Here is a 23,272-nt window from a genome sequence, read left to right as displayed (position 1 = left end):
AAGTGCATCATAAGAACATCAACATCGTGCTTGAAGAACTTTAATATAAAAAAAATCAAAACTTTATGACAAATAGGTGCTGTTAAATATGCACAGAGTTGTTGTGCATGCAAGGCTGTTTAACTGACCTCTATCCACCAGGGGGCAAAATACATGCAGAAAAAAAGAAGTGATTTGTTAAAACAAATGTACACCAAACCCTCAAACTCCTGTATGCTACCAGAATGATTCCTGCTTTCAAACTTAAAAGTGTTCATACTTAACTTGAATGGCAATGTAGAGCAGGTCATCAAAGACAATTAATCCCCAGTTGCCCCAGCACATTGCTTGGCAGCTTTTCCTTGATCAGTATGTGTGTAAGAATGGGTTAATGAGAGCCCAACTATTTTTGCCTGGAAAGTTTAAAAAGTTCGACGCCGCTCATTTACATATACTTGTTTATTGTACAGGCTTAAGCCTTTTTATTTATTTTTTTAACTTATTGCGCAACACGCTAATGCCAACCCCACAACACAAGCATGCATCAGTCGTTGGACCATTAAGATAATTTTATTTTATCTTTATTTTATCTATTTTAAGTATCTCAATTTCAAAACAAAAATGCCTTGTATTTTCTTGGTCTTAATACAGGGGTTTGTTTAATCTACAAAATGTTCACAAACAAAAACAATGCTGTTCCTATGACAATGGCTGAACATTCATTTTCCACCCACCTACAGAACAAAAATAGATTAATTCAAGAGAAATTCTTACTTCAAGTTACAATATCAATCTTACAGTCACTTCAGAAAGTATTCACAGCCCATAACTTTTTCCACATTTTGTGTTACAGTCTGATCATCCTTGAGATGTTTCTACAACTTGATTGGATTCCACCTGTAGGAAATTCAGTTGATTAGACATGATTTGGAAAGGCATACACATGTCTAAGGTCCCACAGTTATTAGCGCATGTCAGACCTCCGAGACAGGATTGTATTGAGGCACAGATCTGGGGAAGGGTACAGAAAAATTTCTGCAGCACTGAAGGTCTCAATGAGCACAGTGTCTTCCACTATCGGATAAATGGATAAAGTTGAAACCACGAAAACTCTCCCTAGAGTAGGCTGGCCAGCTGGCCAGCCCATCAAGAGAGAAGGGCTTTAGTCAGGAAAGTGACCAAAAACCTTATGGTCACCTGAAAGAGCTCCAGCATTTCTCTGAGAAGAGAGAACCTTCCAGAAAACAACCATCTCTGCGGCACTCCACCAATCAGACCTATATGGTAGAGTGGCCAGATGGAATCACTACTCAGTAAAAGGCACACGACAGCCTGCCTGGAATTTGCCAAAAGGCACCTGAAGGACTCTCAGACAATGAGAAACCAAATTCTCTGGATAAAGAACTCTGTCATGTCTGGTGGAAACCAGGCACAGGTCACCCCCTGGTCAATACCATCCCTACAGTGATGCATGGTGGTGACAGCATCGTGCTGTGGGGATTTTTTTCAGTGGCAGGAACTAGGAGACTAGTCAGGATTGATGAAAACCTGTTCCAGAGTGCTCTGGACCTCAGACTGGGGCAACAGATCATCTTTCAACAGGACAACAACCCTAAGCACACAGCCAAGATAACAAAGGAGTGGCTATGGGACAAGTCTGTGAATGTCGTTGAGTGGCCCAGCCAGAGCCCAGACTTGAACATCTTTGAAGAGATCTGAAAATGGCTATGCACCAAGGCTTCCATTCTAACCTCATGGAACTTGAGATGCAGTGCAAAGAAGAATGGGAGAAACTGCCCAAAAATTGCTTTGCCAAGCTTGTAGCATCATAATCAAAAAGACTTGAGGCTGTAATTGGTGCGAAAGGTGCTTTAACAAAGTATTAGGCAAAAGCGATGAATACTTATGTACATGTGATTTTTTTTTTTCATTTTTTATTTTTAATAAATTTGCTAAGATTTCAAATAAACTTGGTCATTATGGGGTATCGTTTGTAGACTTTTTAAGAAAATAAAGACTTTGATCCATTTTGGAAAAAGGCTGTAACATATCAAAATGTGGAAAAAGTATGAATACTTTCCGGACGCACTGTATGTGTTAACTGCGTGTTTAAGTGTCTTGGCACTAATATCTCTCTGTTATCACTTTCTTTACACCCTGGTTTTGATAATACTGGGCATCTTAGTAATATGATGTTACGGAGGAGATGGTTTCATCTATCACTAACAGGTACCAAGAATTATCTGTGATCAAATTTTGCTGGGAAATCCCACTACTCCACAGCTTTTAGTCCTGGTCTATTAAGAACTTCAAAATAACAAATTACACAATTTGATAAAAATAAGACCATGAACACTTCTTTCTGTTAAGCTCGCTTTATATGACTGATTTAACCCTTGCTTTTGCATTATCAGGGATAACTGATTTGGAGGGACTGGTGAGGGCCTTAAGTGAGGTCATATCTTAGTATCATCTACAAATAGATAATTACTGAAAGGCTGTTACTGTATAGATGAACTGCTAGACTATATAGAAATATCGAAAATAAATAAAATATTCAGACAGAAAAAACATGATAGTGGTTCAGACCAGTTCAATTCAGTTTGGCTGGTTAGTAGGGGATCAACTCTGGATGGTAACCACAATAGTTAGGGCAAATCCCATGTGCATGATCAGGACATCAACTAGTAGATAGGGTACTAACATGCACATAAATCAAAACCTTGATACTTTTTAACAATCACATCTCGAAACCAAATATTTAAAAGAAATTTAAAGTTGCAGAAGAGGGTTTAAGATGTGTTTTTACGTACAAACCCTTTGTCACAATTGTTTGTTGTTGATTCCTGTAGGTGATGGGGTTTTTGAATGTCAATCTAGTCTCTAATATCAATTCCCAGCACAAGTTTAACTGACGTGTAAAGAAAAAGATGCTGATATTACCTTGCAAAAATGTTTAAATGTTTCAGTGCTTTTTACAACACATTCTAATGCATAGACATTTATCCATGTTAATTAAAGTAGTGGAATGTTATAGATCTAAACTGTAATACAATATTGTATTATCAAATTAGGATTATCTATATTCTCCAACCATCAGGGGTCATCCTGTTTATGAGATGGCTAACCATTTACCTTAAGATTGGGTGCAAGATGGATGTCATACCAATAAACTAAACATTAAAAACGGCTATCAACATTGTCCTCTTTCCTATTTGCTTTTGTATAAAGATCCACTATTCTGGTAACTTCTGTCCTTAAAAGTCTTTAAATACTCAACTAATCACACCACGTGTTACACAAGCAAAAGAGGAACATTTCACTCGCAGGCACACGCACACACACGCGCGCGCACACACACACACACACAAAAAGGCTTGAAATTTGCAAAATCGGCATAGATTTAGAACCAGCAAGCACAGTGGCAGAAAAACTAAGTTAAAAGTAAAGGTAGAACAAACAATGTATTTTTGTGGCAGAACAACACCGAAAGGAGTTCGTTTCTGTCTGAGCTTTAACTGTAGAGTGTGTGGGCAGGGACTGACACAGGATGTGGCTTTGGGTACAAACAGTAAGCAAAATGCACAACTGTTAATTTAAACAGGAAAAATCAGAAAGCTGACTGTCATTGGCTTGGACAATAACTTCATAGAATGTAGGAGGCGTGTGCAGTGGGATGTGGTTCTGTATGTGTGCATGTGATCCACAAACATCAGTGTATAGATCAATGTGAATGGATATGATGTTACAATGTAAGAATTTACATGCAACTTCCCTTCTTTATGCATCATCATCATTTTTGCAGGTATTTAAAAAAGAGGCAAAACAGCTGCCATTAAAAAGCACAGGCAGAAAATGAAGTGAGGGGCAAGGATGAGGAAATGGTAAAGTCTTTGCCAATCAGATGTAGTCCAAGTACTTGTGTGACTGCGTGATGCATTCATCGGTCCATCATGCTTAGAATCATCTCTGGTGTCAGATCTCCGTTGGCAGCAGTAGTGGCTGTTTGCTCACTCACAGCCAGTTCAACAGTCTCCACTCCATCCCCATCTAGCCCCACCCCCTCCACTGTTAAGGCCACTCCCTGATCAAGAGGTGTTGTGGTAGAAGTATCACCCTCCTTCTTCACTATGATGTTCTCCACCGCTCCAGTGCTTTCATCCTCCACCTGAATAATGGCAGCAGCTGCAAAACACAAAGTCACACTTGAGTGCTGCACTCTTTTACTTTTAACAACTAGCACAGGGAATAAAATCCTTGAAGTTAAAGGTCAGATCCACAAATTTTCATAATTTTGATGTGTAGGCCCAATTTTTCATTGAGGGACTATAACAAAAAAATTGTACAAAAACAAGAAACTAATGGAATCACCAAATTACTTTAAAAATTACTTTAAAATCTGACATGCAAATAGATGATGGTCCAAAAAGCAACAAACTCTTTCTATCACAAAAAGAAAAGTAAGTAGCGCATAATACCAAGGCTTCTGAAATGTACGGTAAGACAATAACAGTGTTTTCCACACAAACAATATACTTAGGCCAGTAGTCCAAACATATTTAAAGCCGCCTAAATATGTGTGGTTATTGTTTTTTCCCCCAATTTCTTCAAGAGAATCTGTGGTAAATCAAGTACAACACCCTTACTTAAAGTACTTATTTACATTAAAGTCATTAAAATTTCAAACAGCAGCTTAGATCAACCATCAGCCAGGTTCATCTAATGATTTCAATGGATAACAGGGCAATATATAACATGTTTTTGGTATTGGTGCCCTCTATACCTTATGGGAGAAACAAGATTCAACAACACCGCTGCCTATAAGTTAAGAAGATTCACTGAGCAACTAGTGGAATAAATGTCACTCTAGTAGTGGTTGGTCAATTAATTGGGCCAATCTTTGACATTTTGAATCGAAATGCTCACTTTTATCTTTTAAATTCTTCTTCTTATTCTTTCGGCTGTTCCCTTTCAGGGTCGCCACACCAAACCATCTGTCTCCATCTAACCCTGTCCTCGGCATCCTCTTCTGTCACACCAACTAACTTCATGTCCTCTCTCACTACATCCATAAATCTCCTCTTTGGTCTTCCTCTAGACCTCCTGCCTGGCGGCTCCAATCTAAGTATCCTTTTACAGATATATTCTCAGTCTTTTCTCTAAACATGTCCAAACCACCTCAATCTGGCCTACCTAACTTTATCTCCAAAACATCTAACATGAGCTGTCCCTGTGATGTACTCATTCCAGATCCCATCCATTCTCTTCACTCCTAAAGAGAACCTCACTATCTTAAGCTTTGCTACCTCCAGCTCTGCCTCCTGTCTTTTCTTCAGTGCCACTGGCTCTAAACCGTACAACATCGTTGGTTTCATCAGTCTGAACACCTTTTCTTTCATTCTCTCTATGTCATCAAACAACATGCCTGACACTTTTATCCAACTGTTCCAACCTGCTTGCAAGTGCCTCTTCACCTCTTTTCCACACTCTCTGTTGCTCTGAACTGTTGACCCCAGGTACTTACTGTAAAAGTTCTGCACCTTCTTTACCTCTGCTTCCTGTAACCTCACTGTTCCACTTGGGTTCCTCTAATTCACACACATGTATTCTGTCTTGCTGCGGCTAACCTTCTGCATTCCAGAACATACCTCCACCTCTGTAGATTTTTCTCCACCACAGATCACAATGTCACCTCCAAACATCATACTCCATTAAGATTCCTTTCCAACCTCTTCCTGTCAGCCTGTCCATCACCAGAGCAAACAAGAAGGGACATAGAGCCAATCCTTGTTGCAGACCCAGCTCTACATTGAACAGCATACCTCACCATTGTCTTAAAGCTCTCATACATGTCCTGCAACACATATTTCTCTGCCACTCCAGACTTCCTTATACAATACCACAGCTCCTCTCTCGGCACCCTGTCATACGCTTTATCTAAATCTACAAAGACAATACAACTCCCTATGACCATCTCTGTACTTCTCCATCAGCATCCTCAAAGTATCGAACCATATTGCTGCTCACAAGTGCTCACCTCTTTGCCCTTAGCCTAGCTTCCACTACTCTTTTAAACAGCTTCATTGTATGGCTCATCAGCTTTATAACTAGTATTTGCCACAGCTCTGCACACCTCCCTTGTTTTTTAATAATATTGTATTTAAAAAATAATCTCCCCTATCAAAACTTTGCAGTCACTGATCTCTTTAGCTTACATCATCAACTGAATCCTGTAAATTAATTGAAACAATTCAGATTTTTTCAATTTTCATCAAATGTTCATTTAAGTTAAGCACATTTGCCTCTCATTTGTTATTATTAAATGGCATTCTTTTTGAAACAAAAAGAGAGGAAAACAAAAAGAAATCAGCATTAGCATTGGCCACTGACAAAAATGACAAATACAGTTCAGTAACTACTTTACAACTACAATTCGCAAAACAGAGTGACACGTCTTCTCTTTTCAGAATCTTCCAATTTAAACTTTTATATCCTACAAGACATTAATAGATCAAAATGTATTTTTGAATCAGGACATTCAGTAGCCTGTTTGAAGCAAGCAGCTGTTAAACAATTTGGTGTCCTAAAGTCAGTAGGCTGTTAATATGTAAAGATGAACAAATGGCATACAATCCATATTAATAAAATTTACATACAGCCCCCCATTCTGTTATGTTTTCCTCTTGTAATGGTCATGTATTAATATGATTTACAAGATAGGTAAAGTTACTTTGCCACAGGATCTGTGTAAATAATGTCAATTTCTACATCATCTGGAATACAAGCAGTCCCCCTGCCCACTCCACCATATTAACTACACTAAGTATAGTTTTTTTTTGTTTTTCAGCAGTGTAGGCACAATTATACAATGTGACACCCAAAGACTAAAGACAACTTGTTTTTAATGAAAGCACTATTAAACAAATGTTAATATTTTCTAATTTCAAAAAAATTATAATAAGTTAACTCACTAGAATCAGTCGGCTTGGCAGCCACCCTGACTGACTTGCTGGCTGTATGAGGTTTAGGGGTGTTCTTTGGGGGTCGACCTCGTTTTCTTTTGACAGGTGGCTCATCAGGAGCCGGTACAGGGACAGCGGTGGGAGCTTGGTCCAGTTCCATGCTTTCTGGCTCCTCCTCCTGTAGCAGTGATTCTTCCTCACCATCATCCTCCTCTTCCTCATCCAGTTCAGCATGATCTTCCTCTGAATGATTCAGATACAACACAGACAAACATCATATAAGCTCTGACCAGAGCTTAACAAACAAAGTTTCATCAGCACAGCTGTCCAATTCTCACCGCTGTCATCGTCATCTCTCCTGCTCCTCATCTTCCTCTTTCTTCCTCTCCTCCCCTTCTTTGGGGTTGGAGCTCCATTCTCAGCATCGTCTAACTCACCGCTGCAGTTCTCAGCATGGCGAGCCATGGTATTCTACAAGAACATACTGTCAGTCTGCTGACTTATATAACGTGTTGGTATAGCCTATGTTAAGCTGTATTCACTTGAGGTCAACAAATTATTAAAAATCAACTGCCCATACCCTGCGAGTAAAGGTCTTGCTACACTTGGGGCAGACAAAAGCTGTAGGGACAAAGTTGGGATCATGGTAGCGTTTGAAGTGCATGTCAAGCAGCTGCTTCTGTCTGAAGGTCTTCTCACACTGGCTGCAGGCGAATGGTTTCTCTCCAGTGTGGGTTCGACGATGCATCACCATGTGACGCTCCTGGACCCAGCAGCATAAGACATACTATATATATATACATATATATATATATATACACACACAACATAGCCATTCAAATTAAATCTGCCATGCCAGTGGCAAGGCCTTGTGTATGGCTATGAAAATCTGTTAACATCAACAACTACAGGACAAATGGCAAGATAATTTTGGAGATTGAGGATGTCCGGATTCATCCTCTGAGGACCAACTAAGAAGATAAAAATAACTCATAAGCTCTTAGCATGGATGTTGATTTTGTCTTTTTGATAATAACTTTTTAAATTACTGGCTGCCCATTCCTGATATTTAAAGAAAATTGCAAATTTACTACAGAGTATGTTACCAAGACATATCAGTACACAAAGGTATTTGTAACCACAGACCTGGCGGCAACAGTAGTCACACATGTCGCATTTGAATCTCTTCTCATTCTTGTGGGACTTCTGATGTTGAATAAGAGCATAGCGCTCGTGGAAAACAGCATCACAGTAACGACATTTCTTGCCAGTCTCAATAAATGAGTGCTGCTTACGAAGATGTACCCCTGGAGAGACACATAAATAAGAAGTGGAAATTAATCATTTTCATTCACATTAGCATATGTGAAACAAACATATGCAAACATGGCAAAGAAAACATTCTTTATTTGTTACCTAAATCACTCTTGCGTGCAATGACAGTGTCACAGTGCGGACAATGGAATTTGGCCACATTCTCTGTGTGTTTCTGCAGAATGTGCATCTTCATGGTTCCACTCTGGGTAAATCGGGCATGGCAGATGTAGCACTCATAAGGTTTCTCACCTGAGAAGAGGATAATCACTGTTAATGTTCTTATTTTTGTCTCAAATTTTACAGAGAAGTAAAAGGATACAAAACAATGTGCTAAAGGTTAACACATATTTATTTTCACCAATTCCAATAACAAGTGAAGCTGGCACTGCTCATTTCATCAGGCCTTTATTGTCATAACTTAAAGAGCTTAGGCCATTTTGCAGACAAATGCATTTTCACAATTTGCACAGGCCACTTGTCTGGACATTAAACCTGATAATATAGCATGATGTAGCAGGTTGGCTATATACATATTGCTGTCAAGCCTTTAAAGATGGAGGAAAGTATATCTCGTTTCTTTAAATTATCCATAGCAGTGAGTCTCTATTGGGTGTATTAATATTACTTTTCTCATTGTTCTGCCATCCTGAGGAGCATCATGACAAGCATCACTTTTAACATTATGTAAAGTGAAAATAAATGTGCAACAGCAGCTTACTAAGCATTTCATTGTTTTTACTAAATTAAATACAATTACATATTTACATTTACTGCATCTGTCAAAAAATATCAAATTAAATCACACATGATTAAATGTAAAAGAAAATTAAAAAGAACATTTTTTTCCAAACGAAAATGATTCTTTTCTATACCCACTACACATCACATGGTCCTTCTACACCATCCTATATGTGTAGGAAAGCAGTTGAAGTGTCATGTTTACCTGAATGTGTTCTCATGTGTCTCTTCAACTTGTATGTGTCTCTGCTGGCATAGCTGCAAAGACTGCACTGGAATGGACGCTCGCCAGTGTGGGAACGAATGTGACGCTTAAGTTTGCTCACCTATAGAACATTCACAACAAAGACATGTTCACCTAGCAGAACACTACAGCAAAACAATCTGCAATTATATGGAGCCTGCAGTTGGTTTGTTTAAATTAGATGGATTCTGTAAACAGTACAACTGTATTGACTGTGTGATATTATAAATTAAGTAGTTGGAGAAACTAGGGATGTCCAGATGCAGATACCAGTATTCGGCATCGGGTCAGATCTTTCCTTTGTGTACTTGTATAATAAAACCTCTTTGATACTGTGTCTGATACCACATTACCCTTAGGAGGTAGGTGGAGGTGGAAGAATTGCCTTTGGTTTAGAGCTGGATCTCACCAATAATCTGTGCTTTGTTCTTTATTTTTTTCCTTTTCAGTAAAAATTGCACTATGTATAAAACACTGACAAGCACCATATTTGTTCTGGCAAAAGAGCATGTGAGCATTTCCATTCTTGGGGGATTTGCTTAACTGCATTGGACTGATGAGGGATTTATGTGTCAGCAACTCATGCTGGTAACAAAACAGTTTAGTACTTGGTACTAAACTTGGTACTGGTATTGGCAAATAGTCAAATGTAAGTACTTGGGAAAAAGTGGTATTGGGACACATTTTAAAATCCTCTATCCGATGCTGTTAGTTAAAGAAATTACTCCTTTACTCCTGTTCATTCCTGGATGAATGAATGTGGGTGGAGATTCTTTATGACATTTAGCTTAAGTTAAAAACCTTCAGGAACAAAAAGCCAGAAGATTGTCATACCTCCACACTGGCATAATCACACATGGAGCATTTAAAGGGTTTCTCATGTGTGTGTTTGTAGCGACGATGACGAACCAACTCTCCACTGGTCACAAAAGCCATATCACAGTCTGTGCACTTGTGTGGACGAGTTCCTTCAAAACAAACAACAAAAAGTATGCAAGTCAAAAAAATAAAACAAAAATTTGCCTGTTTTGCCAACTGTGCCTACTACTGCTACTTTTTTATAAACATGTTCACTAGAGTATACCTGTGTGTGTATTGAGATGGTTTCTTAGCAAGGTGACCGTCCTGAAGGCTCTCCCACACAGGTGACATTTGTGAGGTCTCTCATCAGTGTGGCTCTTCATGTGTCTGTCCAGGTTGGAGCGTCTAGGGCATGTGTAGCTACACAACTCGCACTGAAATGTCTTCTTCACTCCTAACACACAACATTGAATAAGAGTGCATCACAATCCAACAGCAGCTATCTTTGACACCCTAAACATTGCATCTTCAGGATAACAAAACTCTAACAAATAAAGAAAAAAAGTTATGCTAGTTGTCCAACTGGATTTCATAAAAAAAAAACACTTAGAAACAAGAAAACCATATCACCACCTACCAATACTAACCTGAATATTTTTTTATTTATTTTTATTACAATCTGCCCTAGAGTGGTGCAAAGTAAAATATTACATGCTCACATAAATCCCAGGAGGACAACTGAGGTATATAAAGCAGCTGATGAATTGCAATGTACTGCGAATTTTTTCTCGTAGCCTAACTGGATCAGTCTTGTTAAAATTACAGAACAGCTACTCAATATGCAGTTCTTTTGATAAGATTACAATAACATTTTCTAAATGGCACAAGACAATTAATATTTATAAACATATACATATACATACACACACACACACACATATATACATATATATATATATATATATACACATACATACATACATATATATATATATATATATATATATATATATATATATATATATATATATATATATATATATATATATATATATATATATATATATATATATATATATATATATATATATATATATAAACATATTTTAAGAGCAATCCAAACTTTACTTTAGTGTCCAACTCATCCTCTTAGCCCAGGGGAAAGCAATGTCTCACCTTTCTTCTTGATCTTTGTGGGTTTGGGTGGTTTCATGTTGCCTACCACTTTCTCAGCATTAACCTCAGACAAAAGGCCCTCTTGCTGTTCTTCTTCAAAGTCATAGACACTGACATCCATATCCTTATCTCCTTCAGCATAACGCAGACGATTCTTTTTACCCTGGACAAACAGCAATTTATTTGAGCCCATCACCAACTGATGACAATTTAAGATACCCCTGTCAACATGCCATATATGTGTCTCACATTTCTTATAACAAAACACTGTACCTTTTTGGTCTTCTTGATTGCCCCAGATGGAGGCTGATAATCTGGGTCTTTTGTCCAGTTTGGGTCATCATTTGGACGCTGAATGGGTTCTTCCTCCCCTTCTTCCAGCAGTTGGTTCCCTACCTCCTCATCTTCCTCCTCTTCAACATGGGCTTCTCCTCCCTCCTCCTCTTGCTCCACTGTCTCTACCTCCCCGTTAGCACCAACCTTAACAACCTATTAATTATATGTAGTAACAGTTTATCCACTTATTCAGTACTGGTTCTAGCTGTCTGCTACAGGTAGTGATGTGCAAAAAAAGAAAGCATCCAATAGCAGTATGAGCAGTACACTGACTTCCTTGCAAAATACTTATGTTAGAGATAACCTGATCCCTAGCTGACATTAAAGATCCATAACAAAAAGCTGTAGGAATGATGTTTTATGTTGCTCAACTGGGAAAGTATCATGCTGGTTCCATTGGCAAAAAGCCATAGGGATTTCTCTATAGCGGGGGTCTCAAACTCAAATTACCTGGGGGCCACAGGAGGCAGAGTCTGGGTGAGGCTGGGCCACATCAGGTATTCCACAAAAAAAGCTTTGTTAAAAAATTCTAATCTTCTCAAACATCACTACTAACAGTTATTTATTTTCAATAGGTTCTTCTGAACATGATCATGTTCATAAATGATTCTTCTGAACATGGCTTCTCTTGCCTATTTCTTGCTGCCAGAGACCTGGCAGCGCTTCCTCCTACATAGCTGAGCCAAATTTTGCTTGAGGGAGGAAGCATTTGAGACCCTCAGTATGGCTTGAAAAAGATCATCAGTAAGTCTGGACCTGTACTTGGAGTTATTAAAGTTCAAGTTAGAGAAAAACTTTTTTCTCTTTTCTCTAAAAGCTTCCAAAAAGGCACATGGTTTGCTTGAACATTCGGGAAAGCTCAGGGGAGCCGGGGGTCAATTTTCTCAAAAATTGCCCAAGCTTGTCTGCTTTTTCACTCAACTCCCTGAACTTGGCTTTGAGGTCAGAGTTGCACTTCAGGTCAATGAAATCCCTTTGAAGCACAGGAGGGGCATCTTGCACATTAAAAAAGAAGCGGTCATGTCTTTCATGATGACATGAATATTACAACAATTGTAGATGGTAGAAAGTACCAGGATAAGGAGCGCAAATGAGTTGCCCCATCGGAGGTCCACTCCCCTCGGTGACATCGTCAATGGCACATTGGGCGGTCAACATTAACTTCGTCCAGCTCGAAGTCAAACATGCTAATTTCAAACACAGTAAGAAGTAGTAATTCTATGACGTTTATGTGATGTTACACGGGCACCTCCATACCTGTGCAATGTTTCTCTTATTGCATCAAGCCTGGCCGACGGCCCGCCCCTGGGAGCCATATACTCTACTGTGATTGGTAGGTTTGTTCAGCTCCAGGTTGCACAAAAAAGGAACCTTTCACACACAACGCGGTAGTGCCATTCATATAAAACTCGTGGGCCGCACTAAGATTAATCTTTCATATCGTCCTGTGGGCCACAAAATATCGTCTCGCGGGCCACAATTGGCCCCCAGGCCGCGAGTTTGACACCCCTGCTCTATAGACATTTGGAATAATGTGGAAAATAACCTTTGTGACACAATGAAGTTTATGATACTTAAATGTTTTGTTCCACAAGGTAAACTTCACAGAATAAGATCACTTTTATGATAATTTGCAACATATACAACTTCCAGAGATAAATAGCTATTGCTAGGCTATAAACAAGGCTTAACCATAGTCAACTTCACTACCATTAAACTATCAATATGAAATTTGATTTAGCATACCTAACACTTCTATAAAAGCCTTTCTTCTTATAGTGACCTGATATTACTAGTGACTGTGAGTTATAAACTCTCAAGGCCTAAAGTCAAATTACTAAGTAGATTTTCCATGTTCAGCATAATGCCATTTAACATTCCTGACAACCTCTGTAGTCTAATTTAAGCCACCTTTTAGCAACCACCTTGATACTGAGGTATTTATTGATTAATTGTAAAATTGTAAAAAAGGGAAGATCTCTTGATCTGGTGTTAGCCACAGACATTTCAGGCATTTAACCAAAAACCCATTAACAAAACCCGTAGACTTTGGGATGAGGGAACCTGCTGCTGCCATAGTAGGTCAGTAGAGAATTGCCATTTTACCGTACTGTACTTGAATGAGCAAATTGTACCTACACTTACTAGAAAACTATTCATTTATCATAAATATCATCATTAGTTTTTACAAATACCATTGCTTGCGATTGGAATTTACTTTTTCCAGATAGGACCCCTTTCCTTCCTCTTGATCTTTTCCTATCTTCATAAAATTTAAACAATTAAAATAGCGAACGATATGCAGGTAACCCTTTCTAACAACAGAAAAGAGGGTGGCATAACTTGAGATTCTGTATACTTTTGAGAATGAATCCTTGTTCCTAGGTTTCACCAATAGAACTTTCAGTAATGACTCTTAAATTAAAGTGACACAGAAATCTGACAAGTAAAAAACACAGTAAAAAATTGCTAACTAATGGAGTCACCCATTAGTGTTATATGTCTGAGTTAAAGCCAGAGCAATGAGCATCTCTTTTTACCTGAAAGCCCTCAGGTAGTGGCAGTGTGTGGCAAATAACTGGATCTCCATCCTTTTGTATAGCAGTGGTATCTACAAAGGTACCTTGGTGCAGAGCCTCAACAGTGGTGGCAGAGACAGGCACCTGGACCAACTGGAGCTCCCCCAGGCCCAAAGCTGCCTGCTCCTCCATGTTAACTACCTGAGGAACAAAAGCAACAGAATATCGGTGAACATTTTTGTATTAACACAAATGAAAGACTTGGTGGATAATATGAAGTATCTGAGAATTTCATTTCCAGACTGCCTACAGAATGCTTGTACGGTAAATCCAGCTTTTTTTGGGATACTTCAAAGAAATTACAGATAAAATAACTTAAAGGATGCTGCTTTGTGAAGGTGGTTTAAAAGGGGACATGCCTGTAGTGTGATGATCTGAGACTGGTCCACTGTTGTCACTGTTGCTTGGTGAGCAGCCCCTGCTACCCCTCCAACAACACCCACTGTTGCTGATGATCCCCCCACTGCAGCATCTATCACCTGGGTTGTTAAATGAAATTTTAGGTGAAGTAGCACATGCCTGTTTGGTGCCGCTAGTTTTTGCTCATTTACTTTCTTTAATGTAAGGAACAGCACATGTCAACCATGCTTGCTGTTACCGTAAATACAAAGTTCATACCAGTGAGCTTACCTCAGTCTTCATTTGCAACAAGGTGGGATCTAGTGAGTCCATAACCATCATTTCAACCCCTGCTCCAGTTTCCACACCAACACCAACCCCACCTTCTATCAGATGCTGCTGTGCCTGAGTGGTTGCTACCATTCCTTGTCCATGACCTGGAACACAACATTGCCCATGAACAAAATACTGTATTACTATATTATATTGTAATATGACCAGTATCCACACAATACATGCATTTGTGAAAAAAAAAATTGATTCTTTGTTCACTTTTTACTATTTGACTGTGGGACAATATCAAGTCTAATTAGTAAAAACCTTGTGTCAGGACAACTCCTGCTTGTTCCTCTACCATGCCCCCGGCCGCTGCAGCTTGCTGAAGGAGATCAGCTACCATAGCCTCCTGACTGTGAACAGCCTGGATGGAAGGAAAGTCTTTGGTGGGCACCTCTACCACTCCTACACCCTCTGTGGGCCCTCCGTCCATGCTGGGTTGAAACTGTAATATGGTGTTGTAGAAACAAACATCATCTAGCAGTGTGTTACATAATCTGCATAAGACCTTTTTAAGCCTTAAACTGAATTAATGTTTGGTTGTCGGTAGTATCATATCATGAAATGTTGTTATTATGCACACGTTATCACAAAATAGCTAATTCCTGGCTCTTATTGGTGATGAGCAGGGATTTTATCCTAGGGCTGTTGCCCAGAGCTTGCTCATAGGGGAATTGGATTTTCTCTCTATTTCTTTATAGTCTTAACTTTAAACTGTAAAGTCCTTTGATATGACTTTGTTGTGAATTGGCACTATATAAATTAAGTTGAACTGAATTAATGCAAGAAATAAAGATTAATGCACTTACTTGCCTATTCTCACCACAAACCCCTCCCAAGAACCTGATTTCATCTTTGATTGTGTGTTTACATACTAAAAATGGTTGTATAGCTTGTTTGTATACGTAAAGCCAACCCCCAACACATTCCATCCATATAAGAGAAGACAAAGAAAACCAGCATTTATTCACAGTTGTGAAGCTGGTGATTTTTTTTATAACAAATTTCTTATCTATCTCAAACCCTCAGTCCAGCAGAGACCTCCAAATATTTTGAATTTGTGCTATACTAATATTAATTAGAGCTGAGCTTTATAAAGAGAAATGAGAAAAATAAAGTTAGTTATTAGTTTTTTTATGTAAGTAATTTTGCTTATAGTATCAGCCTACCCTACAAGCTGTTTTTGAACAACAAAGGAAGTATAATTTAAACTCTTGTAAGGCTAAGAAAGTGAGAAGTGCTGTAGCAGAAATATGCATTAAAATGGACCTGAATTGTGTTTCCCTTGTGATATCAAAAATGGTAAATTCCAGTTTTGTGACATCCCTTCACTGCAGCATGAAAAAGACATATCCAGTACAGAAAACAGAAAAAAGAGGAGACATTGGAGAAAAAGAGAAAGGTCTACTTAATGAAGTAGTACAAGAAAAGCACATAAACAAGCAAGAGATTGATCTATTGTAAAGATAACATTAAGCGCAAGATGATGTAATGTGCTCTATTTAATATTAGAAGTGAAGTGAACAGCACTTTGTTAAGCATCTAAGTTTATCAAAAATGTATTTAGTGCCATATACAAGTTATTTTCCTGTTAACTCATACTTTGCAGTTTGATTCCTCAAATATCTAAATGTGCCTCTAATTTCAGAGCCTTTTAAAGTGTTAACTGTTATTGACTGAAGTATCATAAATATTCATAATTTGAACCTACTCGAAGTTATGTTAAGGCTGAACAGAAGTGAAGGAGTAGTTTATCTGGACAAACTACAGGCATTACTGATCAGTTGTTAGGCACATTTGCAGCTTATTTAGTATTCAACATGCTGTTGTCTTGCCCTAAACACACTGAAAACAGAGCAAAAGGTACAGCCGCAGCAGATTTACTGAGAAACATTAGACAAAAGTTAAGTTAAAATATATGTTTCCCTTAAAAGCAAGTATTTTAGGCCTGGTCACTAGATTTGTTCCTAATGATTTTTAACAACCTTTTAAATTTGCTGTCTAGTGAGAAAGTTGCTATATTATATCTGTGTGTGTGCTTCTGTTTGTGTGAGTGTCTTAACTTGCTTTCCCCCACACACAACATTTCTCCCTCAAGGCTGGTGCACGTAGCTGTCATTTTCATACACAAGCTTCCGTCTGACTGCTATTGCAGAGTGGAGCTGTGTGATTTCTGTAATATGTGTATCTACAAAGAAAATGTGCACAGATTACATTATGCAGATAGTAAAGTCTCCTGAGCCACTAAGCTGTAACTCAGTTCGTAAGCCAGTCATTTACAGACCACAGGGTCAGTGGTTTGACTCCCAGTGACACATGGCTACATGTTAAATGTCATTGGGGAAGACACTGAACCCCAAGTTGCCTCCAGTGGGTCAGGTGAGCACCTTGCATGGCAGCCACTGTCGTTGGTGTGTGTGTGAAAATGGGTGAAGGAGAAAAAACATTGCAAAGCTCTATAGAAACAACAATCAGATCATTTAACATAATAAAACTGAAATGATAACATAATATTTCTCCAACAGTCTAACTTTCCACCATGTTGCTTTTATTTAGATTTGCGTTGTCCAACAAGGTTTGTTTCTCTTCTCAGTCAACATCATACTTTCCCACTAATCTCCAAACAGAGAATACCTGTAGCCATGGTAAATGTATACCCTATATTGGCGATACATAGCCTATATAGTATTATGAATACAGATATTATGAATATAGATGTATATATTAAAAAACATTAAACATTTATGTTTAACATTTTAGTTGATAAACAGACTCCCTATAAATATTTTAGTGTACAAAATTGTTCAAATTGTGGGTTTCTACAAACACTTTCAACGTTCTTTGTTTTGCTCTTTTTGACATTTCAAAATGAAAGGGTACAAACATTTGCACCCAACTATGGGTGCTTTCTCAGACCTTAATCCATCAAATATAAAATTTTCTCTGAGACCTATAGGCCAAAGTGAGGTTTACATTAAACTCGTGAGTTTAAATCCAAAGAAATCTACAGGGTAATGCAATTTGGATGCAATGCTCACTTTATACCACATTTTTAATCTGCCTTTTTTCTTTATCTGATAAAATCCCCAGGATCTAGATGTGACTAATGCCTTGCTAATGCCTTTGACAATTAAGACTGTGCTCCACAATCTAATATATTTGATTCACCTGGCAGCATTTGGTTATGAAAATTATCCTTGGTAATACCAGATGAACACCACTTTAAATGGTTTAATTATCTTTCAGACAGAACTCAGGCAGTAGCTTCAAATGGTTTAAAAATCATATGCTCTTAAATTTAGCATAGGTGCCCATAAGTGTGTATTTTTGAATCCCTGATATAGTTGAACACCAATGACAGAATTTTATATACAAGAGGTGCTACTATTAACTTGACCATCGGAAGTTTAATGTTTGTTTTTAACACATTTCAAATAACACAACATAAGTTTAAATTTTGATGGTGTCTGATATTCTTAAAAATCCTTTATTATTTACAGCCTAAGGCCTCAGGCCACACTCTTCAATGTTCTCAAATGGAAACTGTTGACTGCTATAATTATTAAGAAATCTAGCTGGATGCTAGATGGCAAACCTGGCAAGCAAACTGAAGTAAAAATTTGCTTTCAATACAGAAATAAAGCATGCTTTCTTTTGCTATCTGATCTTAGTACAATTTATTGGAACTTGAATGACAATATTATGGACATGGATGTGTCTTCTTCCACTCTAAAGCCCCTTGACTTTATGTTTCACAGCGCACTGCACTTTATTACAGGATACATATTCATCAGTCACTGCTGTATATATCATATGAAAAACGTAGATGTTTTTTCTATTTACATATTTCTATTGCAAAAACTGCCCCAGTACCTCTTAGTACAACTTGCGGAGACTGAGCATGGAGAACTAGTTTCAGTTATTATGAGCAACATACCGGAAAGGAGCTGCAGAAAAGATAAAAACTGAAACGTCATTGCATTTGAAGATTTATATGAATGATTTATATGACTTTACTAAGTGTAATACAATGTGTAATTGTTTTTGTCTTAATGTAAAATGGTTCTTAATTTTATTAGTAAAATGCTGTATATGTTAAGTCTTGTACACAGGTCTTTCTTGCGGGTCCCCCAGATGAACACATGGAATTTACTTATGGCCCCACAACACCATTTTTTACGCACAAGCTTCGTGAAAAGTTGTTTGACCAGCTGTGGAAAGTGTGACATATTTCCAACATACCCACTGTTGTAAAAACATTTGGAACTATTCACTACTAGTGTTAGCTGGCATAGCAATGTTATCATAGTATCTGTACATTGGGCTCCTTTATTGTTGTATAGATGATCTTTCATTTGCTTTGCTGCTGAATGCCCTGAGCTTTGTTGAATCAAGTGTCTGCTAACTCACTGTCCCTGTCAACCTAGGAGAAGGAAGAGGGACATGTTACATAGCTGCACTTGTACACTGAAACATTTCTTTTACATATACTAAGTGAATTTGACACTTCTTTTTAATTTACCTAAGCTTACCTGAGAGTTCAGAGTGCTACCTGACTGAAAGCCTGCAAGAGGAAAAAGGGGATTTTTTCATCACACACTATTACATTAACTACTACAATTATTATTACTAAAAGAATTGGCATGGCTTATGTCATTTTGAATGTTTTACCGGGTTTGAAATTAACAAACTGCCACTTGCCAAATGCAGGTGATTTTGCAAGGTGGTTGGTGAATTTGGTCAACCCACCTGTCACAGTACCAGGTACATGCAAGTAGAATATTGAAGTCTTGCAGACTTGTTAAAAGTAATCAGGTAAAGTCCAATACTGTTCCAATTCAAAGTTTGAATCTAGGCACCATCTAGTACAGATCACATAACCAGAAGTGTTCTTGTTCTGCAGGTTTTATCAAGGATGCTTTGGGAGCTGATTTGTGTAGACTTGCACTACCAAGGTATCCTAGAATGCCTTGCCCACTAACCTGTGGTCTTGGCAAAGAATTTAATTTAAACTCAGAGGTGGGAAAAAGTTCCTCCTAGTATGCTATTGTACCGCTTAAGTTACTATATTTTTTCATTTTTTTTAATATATCTATTAAATTTTTAAATATAGAAAAATGTTTCTACGACTGCTGGTAAATGAGAGGCTGGAATTGAGCTGCATGCAAATGGTCACATCTTGTGCATGTTGTTCTGGTGCACTTTAGCACAGCTACACATCCTCTTAAATGATGACACTGCTGCTGACCATGAGTCGTTTTACAAGGACAAAGTGAACCAAAGTATTAAACGCTAACTTATACGTCCAGTAGATCTGAGCCATCTATTGGAAGGAGGTATTCGAGGACTTCAGAATAAGAAAGATACAAACATGTCGAAATAACAAATAATAATAGAGTAATATAATAACCAGTATCATAAAAGATTAATGCAAACGTGCAGAAACTCAAATAGCCTAAATTAACTATTCAACCACAACAAATTTGCATTTTTGTTATACAAACTTTGGATAAGACCTAAGTTTTCTACAGATGCCAAGACTTGCCTAGACTGCTGAGTCATTTGGATTTTGACAAATCATTTTGTTATCACGAGCAAAAAGGAGTTTTGTTATCTCAAGATAATTATCACGTTACCACAAGATAATGGCATAAAAACGATAACTGCATCCATGGCTATTCTTGGCTTCCACATAACACAAAGGAAACTTATATTTGAAAATATGTCTGTCAGTTTGTCTAATTGAAACTTTTACAAATTTTGTTGGATACTACAAATTACCTTGAATTCACACAATTCAAAACAAATACATGCATATATAGGGCTATATAAATGAATAGAAGTGAAGTAAAGTGAAATAACAGAAGTGGTGTGGTGTACATTGGATTGTTTTAATATATAAATATACATACAGGCAACAGGTTTCTTCATTTAAACAGAATCATTATCAGTGGGTTTTGTCTTTCAGTTTGTGTAATGGTTCAGATTATTTGCACAACTGCTGCAAATAACCCTCCATCCTGGGAGTCTGGACTCTAAGTTTAAACTTGCTAAGTCCGAAATTCTAAGTTCTGTGGACTGCACTGTTGCGTTCAGGGGCAGTGCAAAGTGTGGTAATCTAATATTACCCTTTATAATGCTTGATGATATTTTTGATTATTATTATTATGGTCCTAGTTACTGGGGAACAGCAGATAGTTTAAATAAATCTATTTTTAATACATGTGTTTTCTAGAGTTCGTGTAGGCCAAAAAAATAAAATGTAAATATTTTTGTTTAATCAAAAACATTGAAAAGAAATCTCTATCATTATCTCCACTTAAATCACAAATCAATTGGTACATTTGACATCCAACATATTTAGAAACATAAGATGAACATTGCTGAAATGCCTCACATTGACCCTGGTCTGTATCTAGACATCAAGACCTTAAAGACAACTGAGCAAAACCAATATTTGATCAGTTATTTTAAGTGGTCGAGCATATGCAAAGTTGTCACTGTATTTGCTCAATACAGACTGTTTGACTATTTTAAATTGTATGTAACAAGAAATCTAACAGCTATGACGACGCCTTAAGTTGCTGGCAAATTTCCATCAACATTTGAGTTTATGTTGCTAAGTGGATGGAAGTTGTAGCGTTAGAGACTCCGGTATGGGCCTTTACAGATTATTTCCCTTATGGTACAGCAAATTTACCCTCACAAGACAATTATTATGAGCACCCATTTGGGTAGCTGTAGCCTCCCTTCACAGCATTTCTATAGCGGTATTTTTGTACCTCTCCAAGCGGAATCGTAGAGGGAGCTCTCTGCTGTAATTTATATCTGTGGCTATGAGGTTCTAGGTGGGCTTAGAATAAGAGACATGCGGGCGGCTGGTGCAACTGCCAATTTCGACTACGGCGCAGTGACAGAAAAAATGAAGAGACGCATAATACTTGAGCTTGGAAAATGGCAGGTTTTGGAAAAACAAATCTCACATTTGGTCATAGTGAATGATCGCTTTTCTGTAAATACCAGGACGGTCCATATTCAGCGCTCGCAAAGTTTCTATGTGATAACTATTAAGTTGCGTTACTTTGCTAACTCGCATGACTTGAGTGTCAGTTTACGCTACAACTATTAACTCGGTGAAATGAATTGCTAAAACGAACCTTTGCTGTTGCGGGTGAAATCAAACGGAGGTTAATTGGGAGATTGGGTGGGGAAGGGCCTTGCAAATGGGCAAGCTTAGCTAGTTGTTAGCTAACTCAGTTACCACAATGAATTCTTTAAACAGTCTAACGTTATGGAAACTGCTAAAACAACATCTGAGTAAATTGCGAATAAGATTATATGTTTAGCATCCAGTACTAATGTCGTGTTTGCAATATTTGTTCTACACTTGACGTAACGTTATACAGCAAAAAAGCTAACGTTAACTATTGGGAGACTTAAATCCGTCAGTTTCCATGTCGTCAAGGCTGTAAAGACTGGAGACAAAGAAGCGAGAAAATGGACGCCTCGGCCTAAACTCTCCAGCCTAATCAGCAAAGTAATCGCTACTTATCATCCACGATAGTTTCACAGATATGTGTGAAAGACAGTAAGTGCGTATACATTTATTACCACTTGAGTTATTTAAACGTTTTTTGACGGCTTTTTTAATAACGATAGAGGGAGACAAACACTCTCCGACGAACTGCCCGGACCTAGAGCCCCATCGTGACACCTAGAGGCCGATTAAAGATCCTGCAAACTCTCCCTAACCAGAAAAGTACTGATAGTTTACCTGTTTCACTGTGTTTCTCCTTCCGTTTAACTCGGCCAAAAGCAGTAGATGCCTGCTACAAAGTTGACCAAGCTTAAAGAAATGCAGGATTCTTCGCAGTTTGTTTTAATCCCTCTCTCGCTTTAGCAGAGTAGCCTGTCACAAAATGGCAGTTCAGAGCTCAGTGCGCCTGTGCGGCCGCTGGGGGGTGGTGTCGAAGCTACTGCAGACACCCTGATTGGCCAGGAGGGGCGCCCCGTTGGACTACATTGAAGCCCATTTATCAGGAAGGACCGCTTTCTCAAGCTTCTGAGACGTGAGCTTCACCTAGGATAAGAGTAGTGCCTCGTAACAAATTCTATTTATGTCAAATAAAACGATTTACGTTGCATGATATTATTAATGTCACTACAAGAAATACGTTAGCTGATACTGGTTTCAGTTAAAGAATTATACATGACATTAGTTAAATGTTCACAGTATGAACGTCACACCGTGAATGCAAGACTTACCAGACTTGTAATAACCACTTTAGGTTTAGGTTTTCTTCTCAGCTGTCAGTATGGCAAACTTCCATGAATGTCCTGTGGACAGCATAAGCTACGTTATATTCTGCGTTCTATAACCAAAAAACTATGGTAGATTGGTACGCGTGGTTATTAAATGTCAGGAAAAAATATGACACTTCCTACCAAAAAAGGCAGACCTCAGA

General features: G+C 38.1%; 1 protein-coding gene across 3 annotated transcripts; it reads right to left on the bottom strand.

Annotated features, from left to right (window-relative positions):
• Nucleotides 1-27: 27 nt before the first annotated feature.
• On the bottom strand, nt 28-22,744 carry ctcf (CCCTC-binding factor (zinc finger protein)). 3 transcript variants are annotated; one of them, XM_067500557.1, is made up of 17 exons: nt 22,582-22,744; nt 19,340-19,371; nt 15,072-15,252; nt 14,763-14,908; nt 14,488-14,611; nt 14,094-14,269; nt 11,491-11,706; nt 11,218-11,380; nt 10,325-10,495; nt 10,075-10,208; nt 9,202-9,322; nt 8,358-8,507; nt 8,088-8,248; nt 7,522-7,704; nt 7,280-7,412; nt 6,951-7,184; nt 28-4,164 (listed from the first exon to the last, which is right to left on the bottom strand). In XM_067500557.1, the coding sequence occupies exons 3-17, from the start codon at nt 15,238-15,240 to the stop codon at nt 3,920-3,922; spliced, it is 2,526 nt and encodes an 841-aa protein (XP_067356658.1). In that variant the 5' UTR covers nt 15,241-15,252; nt 19,340-19,371; nt 22,582-22,744; the 3' UTR covers nt 28-3,919. The 3 variants fall into 3 exon arrangements, with proteins under 3 accessions (XP_067356658.1, XP_067356657.1, XP_067356656.1); XM_067500556.1 differs by lacking the exon at nt 19,340-19,371 and adding an exon at nt 16,077-16,138; XM_067500555.1 differs by lacking the exon at nt 19,340-19,371.
• Between the last annotated feature and the right edge of the window lie 528 nt (nt 22,745-23,272).

Source organism: Channa argus, chromosome 4 (assembly GCF_033026475.1).
Source record: "Channa argus isolate prfri chromosome 4, Channa argus male v1.0, whole genome shotgun sequence".
In the NCBI taxonomy this organism is placed as follows: Eukaryota; Metazoa; Chordata; class Actinopteri; order Anabantiformes; family Channidae; genus Channa; species Channa argus.
Note: the sequence above shows the minus strand (reverse complement) of the source record. Positions and strands in the feature narration are given on the sequence as shown.

What these genes read in the sequence shown, in the direction of transcription:
- ctcf (XM_067500557.1), bottom strand. Translation starts at nt 15,240, where the DNA reads ATGGACGGAGGGCCCACAGAGGGTGTAGGAGTGGTAGAGGTGCCCACC. An exon ending in CCATCTCAATACACACACAG is followed by an intron (nt 10,209 to 10,324) that starts GTATACTCTAGT and finishes TTTGTTTTGAAG; the next exon opens with GAACTCGTCCACACAAGTGC. An exon ending in GAGAGATGACGATGACAGCG is followed by an intron (nt 7,185 to 7,279) that starts GTGAGAATTGGA and finishes TGAATCATTCAG; the next exon opens with AGGAAGATCATGCTGAACTG.